A 13,681-nucleotide genomic window follows, 5' to 3' on the forward strand; every position below is an offset into this window, starting at 1 on the left:
AAGTGGAAAAAAGTTTGTTTTATATTTTTAATAGATTTTGTACAAATTTTTAATAGATATTGTAAAATTTTTTAATAGACTTTGTACAAATTTATACTAGATATTGTACAAATTTTTAATAGATAATGTACAAATATTAATAGATATTGTACAAATTTTTAATAGATATTGTACAAATTTTTAATAGATAATGTACAAATTTTTAATAGATATTGTACAAATTTTTAATAGATATTTTACAAATTTTTAATAGATATTGTACAAATTTTTAATAGATATTGTACAAATTTTTAATAGATATTGTACAATTTTTTAATAGATATTGTACAATTTTTTAATAGATATTGTACAAATTTTTAACAGATATTGTACAAATTTTTAACAGATATTGTCTTTAAAACATCTGATACCTATTTTTATCTTTCTCAAAAAAAAAACAACTGGGAGAAAGAAAACCCTTTAAACAAAACTGCATTTTTGGAGTCATGCTTTTATGTACTGAAAACTCTTCATTTTAGAAGCCAATTAATTTTTCTATGTACTCGTCCAGTAATGGCAGATTGAAATATCATAGAAATAGAATGAATATTTGATTAAAAATTGGTGCACGGAAGTTCATTCCAGCTTGGATCAGGTGATTGCCTCTAACACAAGTAAGAAAAGAGGCTATAAACTTTTAATTACCAATCTTTAAATTTCTGCTGATCTTTTAACTTGGTTTCAAAACATGAATTTTTTTATTAAATTATTATAATTTAAACAAGGTTTATTTGCATTAAATACGGTTTAAGATTTTAAAATTTGTCTTTTAATCTAATATTTTGATTCAAAAGTTACTTTTCATCAGCTTGAATTTTGCTTATATATAATATAACTTAATACTCTTACATTATTATAAGTAGATATTATTATGTCTTATAAACTAATGTTTTAATTCTAGATTATTAATGCATATTTAAAAAATAAGTAGTAAGATGTGTATGCCTTTTTCTTGGTTAGAATTTAACAATAAAAATAAATAACAAAAAAGCTTGTACATAACAGAGCAGGCATTTGTGTCCATTGTCAAGTAACGGCATATTTAAATTTGATAGTAATGAGAAAAATATTAGATCTGGAAATACGAGAAAATTCTTTAAAACTGAAAATTTCTTTGTAGCTGATATTCTCTCGAAACAATCTTTGAACTTCTGTTTTTTACTCAGGTTTTCCAAAAACGAATTTATTATTTGAAAATATTAGTATTTAAACTAAACTGCTTTTCATGTTATGATTCTTCTATGGGGTCAAACATAAAAGTCTCTCTATAGCTTGATTGCTAAAAAATAGCGAAATGTTTCGGCTTCAAACGTATCTAATGTGTATTTCATTTTATTAAAATTCAACCAACGCTTCTATAAAAAGAACACAAAACCTAACGTAAATTTTGCGTGACCCACATAACGTTCCGACACTTGAAAAGACTACATTGAAAAAATCAAACGGACTTCTACTTGCTGATTTTATGCTCCAACAACAACATGGCAAAAAAAGGGCATACTGAAGGTGAAATTTACCTTCGAAATATATTTATGAATTCCAATATAAAAATTTCAAACAAAATAAATATGTGTCTATTTTGTAATAATGCATTGTTTTGGCTTCAAACATATCTAATGTGTATTTCATTTTATTAAAATTCAACCAACACTTCTATAAAAGGAACACAAACCCTAACATAAATTTTGCGTGACCAACGTACTGTTCCGATACTTGAAAAGACTACCGTGAAAACACCAAATGGACTTCTACTTGCTGATTTTGTACACCAACAACAACATGGCAAAAAAAAAAGAAGACATACTGAAGATGAAGTTTACCTTCGAAATTTTGGAAATAGGGTATGATTATTAATTTCTCCAATATCAAATAATCCTTATACACTTTAAAATTGACTTTACGTATGAAAACCAAAGAAGAGAAATATAACATATGAGAAATATTTGGAATCAAGTCTTCCCTTGCTGTTATTTTAGATCATTTGAAACCATAGCAGCAAGATTCAGTCTCCCCTCCATCAAGGTCAGAGGTCTTGAAAAAATATCAGATATTTTATAATTCATGTGCAAAACTATGAAAATAAATATCTATGATTGAAACATTTTATGGCTGTAAAAATGTGCTAAAAATTGGCTCTTGATGATGGATGACCCCCTTAATGTGCGACCTTAAAGGCTAATGCCACATAGCCCACTACACAATTCAGGCCATAACCTTTCCGACGGCCTCCATTTGTTAAATTCTGATCAATAGTCACTGAGATTTAGAACTTATAAAAGTGCCAAAAAAAGGTGGTATATTTATGGATATATCTATACTAGTAGCTAAATTGTATATTGAAATGCTCATATCTTTAGTTCAATGGAACAAAACTACATGAAAATTTGCAGCCTTTTGAAGATTATAATACTATTCTATGATTAAAATTTTATGACAATTGTAAAAAAAGAACCTATATGTTCAAACAAATAAAATATGCCCACATTTGCCTACATTTGTATATATAATGTCCAGCAGGCCGATTTGGTTTAGCTGCTTTGGTTGTCTACTCTGCCAGGCCACTAATATATAATAATAATTATAATTATTAATTAATTATAATATTATATATGTATATGTGTGTTGTTAAAAATATAAATTTTACATTTCTTTTCATTCTGAGATTTGTATTTCAAATGATATATTAGGACAATTAAAAATAAATCTTTAATAAATATACATGGAATTTTGAAAAATATATAATTACTTACAGGATTTACATTGGTGCAACTTATTTTATTTTTGAAAACATTCCCTCCATGTCTTTTCCGCTTTTGGCCCTGATGAATGAAGAAAAGAGTTTGTTTTAGATTTTTAGTAGATATTATCTTTACTGGCCCTTATTTTTTTGTATTTTTCTCAAGAAAACTCAGTGAGAATCTAATATTGAAAATTCGACTATGTCTCTTAAGCAAATATTTTTATTCAAAAGTTACTTTTTATTATCTTGAATTTTGATTAGCTTTCATTTATTAAAGAACTTAATATTCTTACATTATTTTTAGTAGATATTATTAGAAATAAAAGTACAGGTTTTTGATAATTTAGGGAAAAGTATTTTAATCATGCAGTATTGAAGCATGCCCTTAGAAAGCAGGATGAATCTGCAATTCCTGCCAGAATGCAACAAGAACTGAAATACACAGCTGCTGGCAGATTTCTTCTGACTAAAACTGGTTTAGTAAACCATGTGAGGTCACATAATGTCAGGCATGACAAACAATTGTATGAGGCTGTGCTGCTTCCCAGACCACACAAGTATTGCAGTAATATCTCTGGTTTCGTCTCGAATCAAGCAAGCGTTTTGACAAGATTCTCAAAGGTGTAGTATGAAATCCCACCACAAAGAACACCAAATACAGGGTGGGCTAAAATAAGGGTCCTATTTTTAAAAATTCATAAATTCATGTAAGTTTTAAGAAGTGTTTTTCGGCCAAAATTTGTTTTGTTTATTTCAAAAAAATTTCGGAAGGGTCAGTCTACACACACATAAAGTTTGGTGAGTTTAACTTTTATTTTGTGGAAGTTATTCAAATTTAAAGATAGGACCCTTATTTTAGTCCACCCTGTACTAGCAAGTTCCCCTGTCATCTCTGTGAACAATTTTGTAGCTGGTGTGAAGAGACATCTATGTGTGCATAGAGGCTCTACATCAATCTAAAGAGATGGCAAGCTTCTGTGAAGAAGTAGCAAGCAAACACACACACACACACACACACACACACACACACACACACACACACACACACACACACACACACACACACACATACATATATATATTGGGTTAAATGTGAATAAATTAATAGTTACAAATATTACGTCCCAAAATGTGGGTTGACTAGAATATAAACAAAGGGCAGATAAGTTCTCTCTTAAGAAAGAACTTGGTGAGTGAAAAGAAAGAAGAAAAAGATACCACAGAATCATGTATAAAAAATGAATAAATCAACAATCCTATATATATATATATATATATATATATATATATATATATATATATATATATATATATATATATATATATATGTATGTATGTATGTATATATATATATACACATATATATATTATATATATATGTATGTATATATATATATACATATATATATTATATATATATGTATGCATATATATGTACATATATATTATATATATATACATATATATATTATATATATATGTATGTATATATATATATACATATAGATATTATATATATAGATATGTATGTATATATATATATACATATATATATACATATATATATATATATACACATATTTATATATATACATATATGTATATATATATACATATATATATATATATATATATATATATATATAAGCAAAAGCCTGCTTAAATGTTCATCATATAACAGAAAATGGAATTTAGAAAAATGTATAATTACTTACAGGATTAACTTCGGTGCAACTTATTTTATTTTTGTAAACATTCCCTCCGTGTCTTTTCCGCTTTTGGCCCTGATGAATGAAGAAATGAGTTTGTTTTAGATTTTTAGTTGATACTATCTTTATTGGCCCTTATTTTTTTGTATTTTTCTCAAGAAAACTCAGCGAGGATCTAATATTGAAAATTAGACTATGTCTCTTAAGCTAATATTTTTATTCAAAAGTTACTTTTTATTATCTTGAATTTTGATTAGCTTTCATTTATTAAAGAACTTAATATTCTTACATTATTTTTAGTAGATATTATTAGAAATAAAAGTACAGGTTTTATTTGCATTCAAGAGAATTTATTTTTAAATTATGTCTTATAATCTAATATTTTTATCCTAAGCTATTGATATATATTAAAGAATAAAAGCAGTAAATATTGATATATATTAAAGAATAAAAGCATAAGGTATTTATATATATTAAAAAAATATATATGTAAAATATTAAATATATATTAAATATATATTAAAAAATAAATACAGTATGATTTGTACACCTTTTTTTAGAAGTTTATAAAGAACTGTATACTATGCAGACACAAATTGTTGGTGTGCATTAATCTTTCTAAAAATGCATTATTTAATAAAACTCAAAATTAGAGATATCATTTAATGTCTATATTTATCTGGATCATTAAATTTTATTGATAAAAGCTTAAGAACAGACTATGTATGAAAAAGGTGATGATATGATCAAAGTACTTACACGACTTTCCTCACTTACGTCATGGAGTTTATCGATGCTTTTTGCTGGCTCCTAAGAAACGTGGAAAAAAAGGTAAAAACTTTTCATTACCAATATTTAAAGTTCTGCTGTTTATTTTAACTTGGTTTCGCAAAAAGAATTTTATTTTTAGTAGAAAATATTAGTATTTGAACTGAACTCCATGTCATGTTACAATTCCCTACCAGGAATAAATGCAGAACCCTCTGTATAACTTAATTGTACCACAATATTTTTTATTATATGCTATATGCTATATATATATATATTTTTTTTTTGCTGGCTCCTAAGAAACCAATATTTAAAGTTGCTAAGCATTGTTAAAAACGACTGTGAAGTTCAAACTGCCAATCGAAATAAGTGGAGAAAAATGATCACAGAAAAAAGGAAAAAAATTTGAAGAAAAACATTTTAATCACGCAGTATTGAAGCATGCCCATAGAAAGCAGGATTAATCTGCAATTCCTACCAGAATGCAACAAGAACTGAAATACACAGCTGCTGGCAGATTTCTTCTGACTAAAACTGGTTTAGTAAACCATGTGAGGTCACATAATGTCAGGCATGACAAACAATTGTATGAGGCTGTGCTGCCTCCCAGACCACACAAGTATTGCAGTAATATCTCTGGTTTCGTTTCGAATCAAGCAAGCGTTTTGACAAGATTCTCAAAGGTGTAGTATGAAATCCCACCACAAAGAACACCAAATACAGGGTGGGCTAAAATAAGGGTCCTATTTTTAAAAATTCATAAATTCATGTAAGTTTTAAGAAGTGTTTTTCGGCCAAAATTTGTTTTGTTTATTTCAAAAAAATCTCGGAAGGGTCAGTCTACACACACATAAAGTTTGGTGAGTTTAACTTTTATTTTGTGGAAGTTATTCAAATTTAAAGATAGGACCCTTATTTTAGTCCACCCTGTACTAGCAAGTTCCCCTGTCATCTCTGTGAACAATTTTGTAGCTGGTGTGAAGAGACATCTACGTGTGCATGTATGCTCTACATCAATCTAAAGAGATGGCAAGCTTCTGTGAAGAAGTAGCAAACACACACACACACACACACACACACACACACACATACATATATATATTGGGTTAAATGTGAATAAATTAATAGTTACAAATATTACGTCCCAAAATGTGGGTTGACTAGAATATAAACAAAGGGCAGATAAGTTCTCTCTTAAGAAAGAACTTGGTGAGTGAAAAGAAAGAAGAAAAAGATACCACAGAATCATGTATAAAAAATGAATAAATCAACAATCCTATATATATATATATATATATATATATATATATATGTATGTATGTATGTATGTATATATATATATACACATATATATATTATATATGTATGTATGTATGTATATATATATATACACATATATATATTATATAATTATGTATGTATATATATATATACATATATATATTATATATATATGTATGCATATATATGTACATATATATTATATATATACATATATATATATACATATTTATATATATACAAATATATATGTATATATACATATATACATACACATATATATATTATATATATGTATGTATATATATATACATATATATATATACACATATATATATTATATATATATATGTATATATGTACATATATATATTATATATATAGATATGTATGTATATATATATATACATATATATACATATATATATACATATATATACACATATTTATATATATACATATATATGTATATATATATACATATATATATATGTATATATATATATATATATATATATATATATATATATATATATATATATAAGCAAAAGCCTGCTTAAATGTTCATCATATAACAGAAAATGGAATTTAGAAAAATGTATAATTACTTACAGGATTAACTTCGGTGCAACTTATTTTATTTTTGTAAACATTCCCTCCGTGTCTTTTCCGCTTTTGGCCCTGATGAATGAAGAAATGAGTTTGTTTTAGATTTTTAGTTGATACTATCTTTACTGGCCCTTATTTTTTTGTATTTTTCTCAAGAAAACTCAGGGAGAATCTAATATTGAAGATTAGACTATGTCTTTTAAGCTAATATTTTTATTCAAAAGTTACTTTTTATTATCTTGAATTTTGATTAGTTTTCATTTATTAAAGAACTTAATATTCTTACATTATTTTTAGTAGATATTATTAGAAATAAAAGTACAGGTTTTATTTGCATTCAAGAGAATTTATTTTTAAATTATGTCTTATAATCTAATATTTTTATCCTAAGCTATTGATATATATTAAAGAATAAAAGCAGTAAATATTGATATATATTAAAGAATAAAAGCATAAGGTATTTATATATATTAAAAAAATATATATGTAAAATATTAAATATATATTAAATATATATTAAAAAATAAATACAGTATGATTTGTACACCTTTTTTTAGAAGTTTATAAAGAACTGTATACTATGCAGACACAAATTGTTGGTGTGCATTAATCTTTCTAAAAATGCATTATTTAATAAAACTCAAAATTAGAGATATCATTTAATGTCTATATTTATCTGGATCATTAAATTTTATTGATAAAAGCTTAAGAACAGACTATGTATGAAAAAGGTGATGATACGATCAAAGTACTTACACGACTTTCCTCACTTACGTCATGGAGTTTATCGATGCTTTTTGCTGGCTCCTAAGAAACGTGGAAAAAAAGGTAAAAACTTTTCATTACCAATATTTAAAGTTCTGCTGTTTATTTTAACTTGGTTTCGCAAAAAGAATTTTATTTTTAGTAGAAAATACTAGTATTTGAACTGAACTCCATGTCATGTTACAATTCCCTACCAGGAATAAATGCAGAACCCTCTGTATAACTTAATTGTACCACAATATTTTTTATTATATGCTATATGCTATATATATATATTTTTTTTTTTTTTGCTGGCTCCTAAGAAACCAATATTTAAAGTTGCTAAGCATTGTTAAAAACGACTGTGAAGTTCAAACTGCCAATCGAAATAAGTGGAGAAAAATGATCACAGAAAAAAGGAAAAAAATTTGAAGAAAAACATTTTAATCACGCAGTATTGAAGCATGCCCATAGAAAGCAGGATTAATCTGCAATTCCTACCAGAATGCAACAAGAACTGAAATACACAGCTGCTGGCAGATTTCTTCTGACTAAAACTTGTTTAGTAAACCATGTGAGGTCACATAATGTCAGGCATGACAAACAATTGTATGAGGCTGTGCTGCCTCCCAGTACACAAGTATTGCAGTAATATCTATGGTTTCGTCTACAGGTAAGCAAGCGTTTTGACAAGATTCTCAAAGGTGTAGTATGAAATCCCACCACAAAGAACAGCAAATACTAGCAAGTTCCCCTGTCATCTCTGTGAACAATTTTGTAGCTGGTGTGAAGAGACATCTACGTGTGCATAGAGGCTCTACATCAATTTAAAGAGATGGCAAGCTTCTGTGAAGAAGTAGCAAACACACACACACACACACACACACACACACACACACACACACACACACATATGGGGTTAAATGTGAATAAACTAATAGTTACAAATATTACGGCCCAAAATGTGGGTTGACTAGAATATAAACAAAGGGCAGATAAGTTCTCTCTTAAAAAAGAACTTGGTGAGTGAAAAGAAAGAAGAAAAAGATAATACAGAATTATGTATAATATATATATATGTATATATATATATATACATATATATATACATATACATATATGTATGTATGTATATATATATATGTATATATATATACACATATATATGTATGTATATATATATACATATATATTATGTATATATACATAATACATATGCATGTATATATATATATACATATGTATTATATATATTTAAATATATATATATATCTATATATGTAAAATATTAAATATATATTAAAAAATAAAGACACACATCATTCGCGTGCATTAATCTTTTTAAAAATGCATTATTTAATAAAAATCAAAATTAGAGATATCATTTAATGTCTATATTTATCTGGATTATCAAATTTTATTGATGAAAGCTTAAGAACAGACGATGTATGAAAAAAGTGATGATATGATCAAAGTACTTACACGACTTTCCTCACTTACGTCATGGAGTTTATCGATGCTTTTTGCTGGCTCCTAAGAAACGTGGAAAAAAAGGTAAAAACTTTTCGTTACCAATATCTAAAGTTCTGCTGTTTATTTAAACTTGGTTTCGCAAAAAGAATTTTATTTTTAGTAGAAAATATTAGTATTTGAACTGAACTCCATGTCATGTTACAATTCCCTACCAGGAATAAATGCAGAACCCTCTGTATAACTTAATTGTACCACAATATTTTTTATTATAAGCTATATGCTATATGCTATATATATATGCTATATATATATATATATATATATATATATATATGTATGCTCTCTCTCTCTCTCTCTATATATATATATATATATATGTATGCTCTATATATATATATATATATATATATATATATATATAAAGCATATATGCTATATATATATATATATATATATATATGCTATATATATATATATGCTATATATATATATATATATATATATATATATGCTATATATATATATATATATATATATATACATATATATTTGCTGGCTCCTAAGAAACGTGGTAAGGAAGTAAAAACTGTTCGTGACCAATATTTAAAGTTGCTAAGGATTGTTAAAAATGACTGCGAAGTTCGAACTGCAGATCGAAATAAGTGGAGAAAAATGATCACAGAAAAATGCAAAAAATTTGAGGAAAAGCATTTTAATCATGCAGTATTGAAGTATGCCCTTAGAAAACAGGATGAATCTACAATTCCTGCTAGAATGCAACAAGAACTGAAATACACAGCTGCTGGCAGATTTCTTCTGACTAAAACTGGTTTAGTAAACCATGTGAGGTCACAAAATGTCAGGCATGACAAACAATTGTATGAGGCTGTGGTGCTTCCCAGACCACACAAGTATTGCAGTAATATCTCTGGTTTCGTCTCGAAGTAAGCAAGTGTTTTTACAAGATTCCAAAGGTGTAGTATGAAATCCAACCACAAAGAACACCAAATACTAGCAAGTCCCCCTAGCATATATATATATATATATATGCTATATGCTATACATATATATATATATATATATATACATATATATATATATATATATATATATATATATATATATATATATATATATATATATGTATATTGTTGTTATCTCTAATCTCGTTAAAGAGAAGATGAGATCTTATGGCAAACTTTTAATTTCATCTACTCTCCAACAGAAAAAGTGGAGGACGCTTAACAAGGAAGCAAAAGGGAAACTACAATGCAAACTTCATCAGATGAAGAATAAGTGGTGCACTTAGTAGTCTGCTGAAATACAAAAGGATTTTCATCGCGAATATTCAACAGATTAAATCCACAATCAAGGAAATTGATACTAGAAAAGCACCAGGTTAAGATGGGATACGAGTAGAGTTGTTGATCTTTGATGGTGAAAATATTTCTGGAGCGTTGCATGGTCTCATTCTTAACATATGGCATGACAGTCGTGTTGCTACTAATTGGGTGGATGCAATATTGTTGTCAATTTACAAAGGAAAGGGATAGAATGTTGATTGTGGTGACTATAATTTGATCACGCTTTTCAGAGCTGTGGGTAAGTTGCTGGCAATGATTCTGTTGAACCGACTGCTTATGTATATTTGTCCCTGTATCATTCCTGAAAGCCAGTCAGGGTTCAGAAATGGCTGTGGGACAGTTGATATGATTTTTTTGGATCAAAACTTTATCTGGATTATCAAATTTTATTGATAAAAGTTTAAGAACACCCTATGTATGAAAAAGGTGATGATATGATCAAAGTACTTACACGACTTTCCTCACTTACGTCATGGAGTTTATCGATGCTTTTTGCTGGCTCCTAAGAAACGTGGAAAAAAGGTAAAAACTTTTCATTACCAATATTTAAAGGTCTGCTGTTTATTTTAACTTGGTTTCGCAAAAAGAATTTTATTTTTAGTAGAAAATATTAGTATATGAACTGAACTCCATGGCATGTTATAATTCCCTACCAGGAATAAATGCAGAACTCTCTGTATAACTTAATTGTACCACAATATTTTTTATATATTTATATATATTTTTTTTTGCTGGCTCCTAAGAAACGTGGTAAGGAGGTAAAAACTGTTCGTGACCAATATTTAAAGTTTCTAAGGATCGTATAAAACGATTGCGAAGTTTAAACTGCAGATCGAAATAAGTGGATAAAAATGATCACAGAAAAATGCAAAAAATTTGAGGAAAAGCATTTTAATCATGCAGTATTGAAGCATGCCCTTAGAAAACAGGATGAATCTGCAATTCCTGCCAGAATGCAACAAGAACTGAAATACACAGCTGCTGGCAGATTTCTTCTGACTAAAACTTGTTTAGTAAACCATGTGAGGTCACATAATGTCAGGCATGACAAACAATTGTATGAGGCTGTGGTGCTTCCCAGACCACACAAGTATTGCAGTAATATCTCTAGTTTCGTGTCTTATTAAGCAAGCGTTTTGACAAGATTCTCAAAGGTGTAGTATGAAATCCCACCACAAAGAACAGCAAATACTAGCAAGTTCCCCTGTAATCTCTGTGAACAATTTTGCAGCTGGTGTGAAGAGACATCTACGTGTGCAATCTAAAGAGATGGCAAGCTTCTGTGAAGAAGTAGCAAACACACACACACAAACACACACACACAGACACACAGATAGGGTTAAATGTGAATAAACTAATAGTTACAAATATTACGACCCAAAATGTGTGTTGACTAGAACATCAACAAAGGGCAGATAAGTTCTCTCTTAAAAAAGAACTTGGTGAGTGAAAAGAAAGAAGAAAAAGATACCACAGAATCACGTATAATATATATATGTATATATATATAGATACATATATGTATATATATATATATATATATATATATATATATATATACACATATATTTATGTATGTATATATATATACATATATATATTATATATATATGTATGTATATATATATATACATATATATATTATATATATATGCATCTATATATATATATACATATATATATATGTAAAATATTAAATATATATTAAAATAAATACAGTATGATGTATACACCTTTTTTTAGAGGTTTATAAAAAACTGCATACTATGCAGACACACATTGTTGGCGTGCACTAATCTTTTTAAAAATGCATTATTTTATAAAACTCAAAATTAGAGATATCATTTAATGTCTATATTTATCTGGATTATCAAATTTTATTGATAAAAGCTTAAGAACAGACGATGTATGAAAAAAGTGATGATATGATCAAAGTACTTACACGACTTTCCTCACTTACGTCAGGGACTTTATCGATGCTTTTTGCTGGCTCCTAAGAAACAAAGGTAAAAACTTTTCATTACCAATATTTAAAGTTCTGCAGTTTATTTTAACTTGGTTTCGCAAAAAGAATTTTATTTTTAGTAGAAAATATTAGTATTTGAACTGAACTCCATGTCATGTTACAATTGCCTACCAGGAATAAATGCAGAACCCTCTGTATAACTTAATTGTACCACAATATTTTTCATATATTTATATATATTTTTTTTGCTGGCTCATAAGAAACGTGGTAAGGAAGTAAAAACTGTTCGTGACCAATATTTAAAGTTTCTAAGGATTGTATAAAACGATTGCGAAGTTTAAACTGCAGATCGAAATGTGGAGAAAAATGATCACAGAAAAATGCAAAAAATTTGAGGAAAAGCATTTTAATCATGCAGTATTGAAGCATGCCCAGGATGAATCTGCAATTCCTGCCAGAATGCAACAAGAACTGAAATACACAGCTGCTGGCAGATTTCTTCTGACTAAAACTTGTTTAGTAAACCATGTGAGGTCACATAATGTCAGGCATGACAAACAATTGTATGAGGCTGTACTGCTTCCCAGACCACACAAGTATTGCAGTAATATCTCTAGTTTCGTGTCTAATTAAGCAAGCGTTTTGACAAGATTCTCAAAGGTGTAGTATGAAATCCCACCACAAAGAACAGCAAATACTAGCAAGTTCCCCTGTAATCTCTGTGAACAATTTTGCAGCTGGTGTGAAGAGACATCTACGTGTGCAATCTAAAGAGATGGCAAGCTTCTGTGAAGAAGTAGCAAACACACACACACAAACACACACACACAGACACACAGATAGGGTTAAATGTGAATAAACTAATAGTTACAAATATTACGGCCCAAAATGTGTGTTGACTAGAATATCAACAAAGGGCAGATAAGTTCTCTCTTAAAAAAGAACTTGGTGAGTGAAAAGAAAGAAGAAAAAGATACCACAGAATCAC

The 13,681-nt window shown here is 27.8% G+C and overlaps 1 protein-coding gene across 1 annotated transcript in view; it reads right to left on the minus strand.

Moving 5' to 3' along the window:
• LOC145263935 (uncharacterized) overlaps positions 1-13,681 on the minus strand; it is a 35,948-nt gene that overhangs the window by 20,301 nt on the left and 1,966 nt on the right. The window contains exons 3-9 of the mRNA XM_080121008.1: positions 12,670-12,720; positions 11,179-11,229; positions 9,373-9,423; positions 7,903-7,953; positions 5,248-5,298; positions 4,495-4,563; positions 2,790-2,858 (exon numbers count right to left, since the gene is read on the minus strand). Of these exons, the coding sequence (XP_079977134.1) occupies positions 2,790-2,858; positions 4,495-4,563; positions 5,248-5,298; positions 7,903-7,953; positions 9,373-9,423; positions 11,179-11,229; positions 12,670-12,720 (393 nt within the window). The remainder of the gene's footprint in view (positions 1-2,789; positions 2,859-4,494; positions 4,564-5,247; positions 5,299-7,902; positions 7,954-9,372; positions 9,424-11,178; positions 11,230-12,669; positions 12,721-13,681) is intronic.

The sequence above is a fragment of the Euprymna scolopes genome, chromosome 39 (genome assembly GCF_053919585.1).
Source record: "Euprymna scolopes isolate OS-2025 chromosome 39, ASM5391958v1, whole genome shotgun sequence".
In the NCBI taxonomy this organism is placed as follows: Eukaryota; Metazoa; Mollusca; class Cephalopoda; order Sepiida; family Sepiolidae; genus Euprymna; species Euprymna scolopes.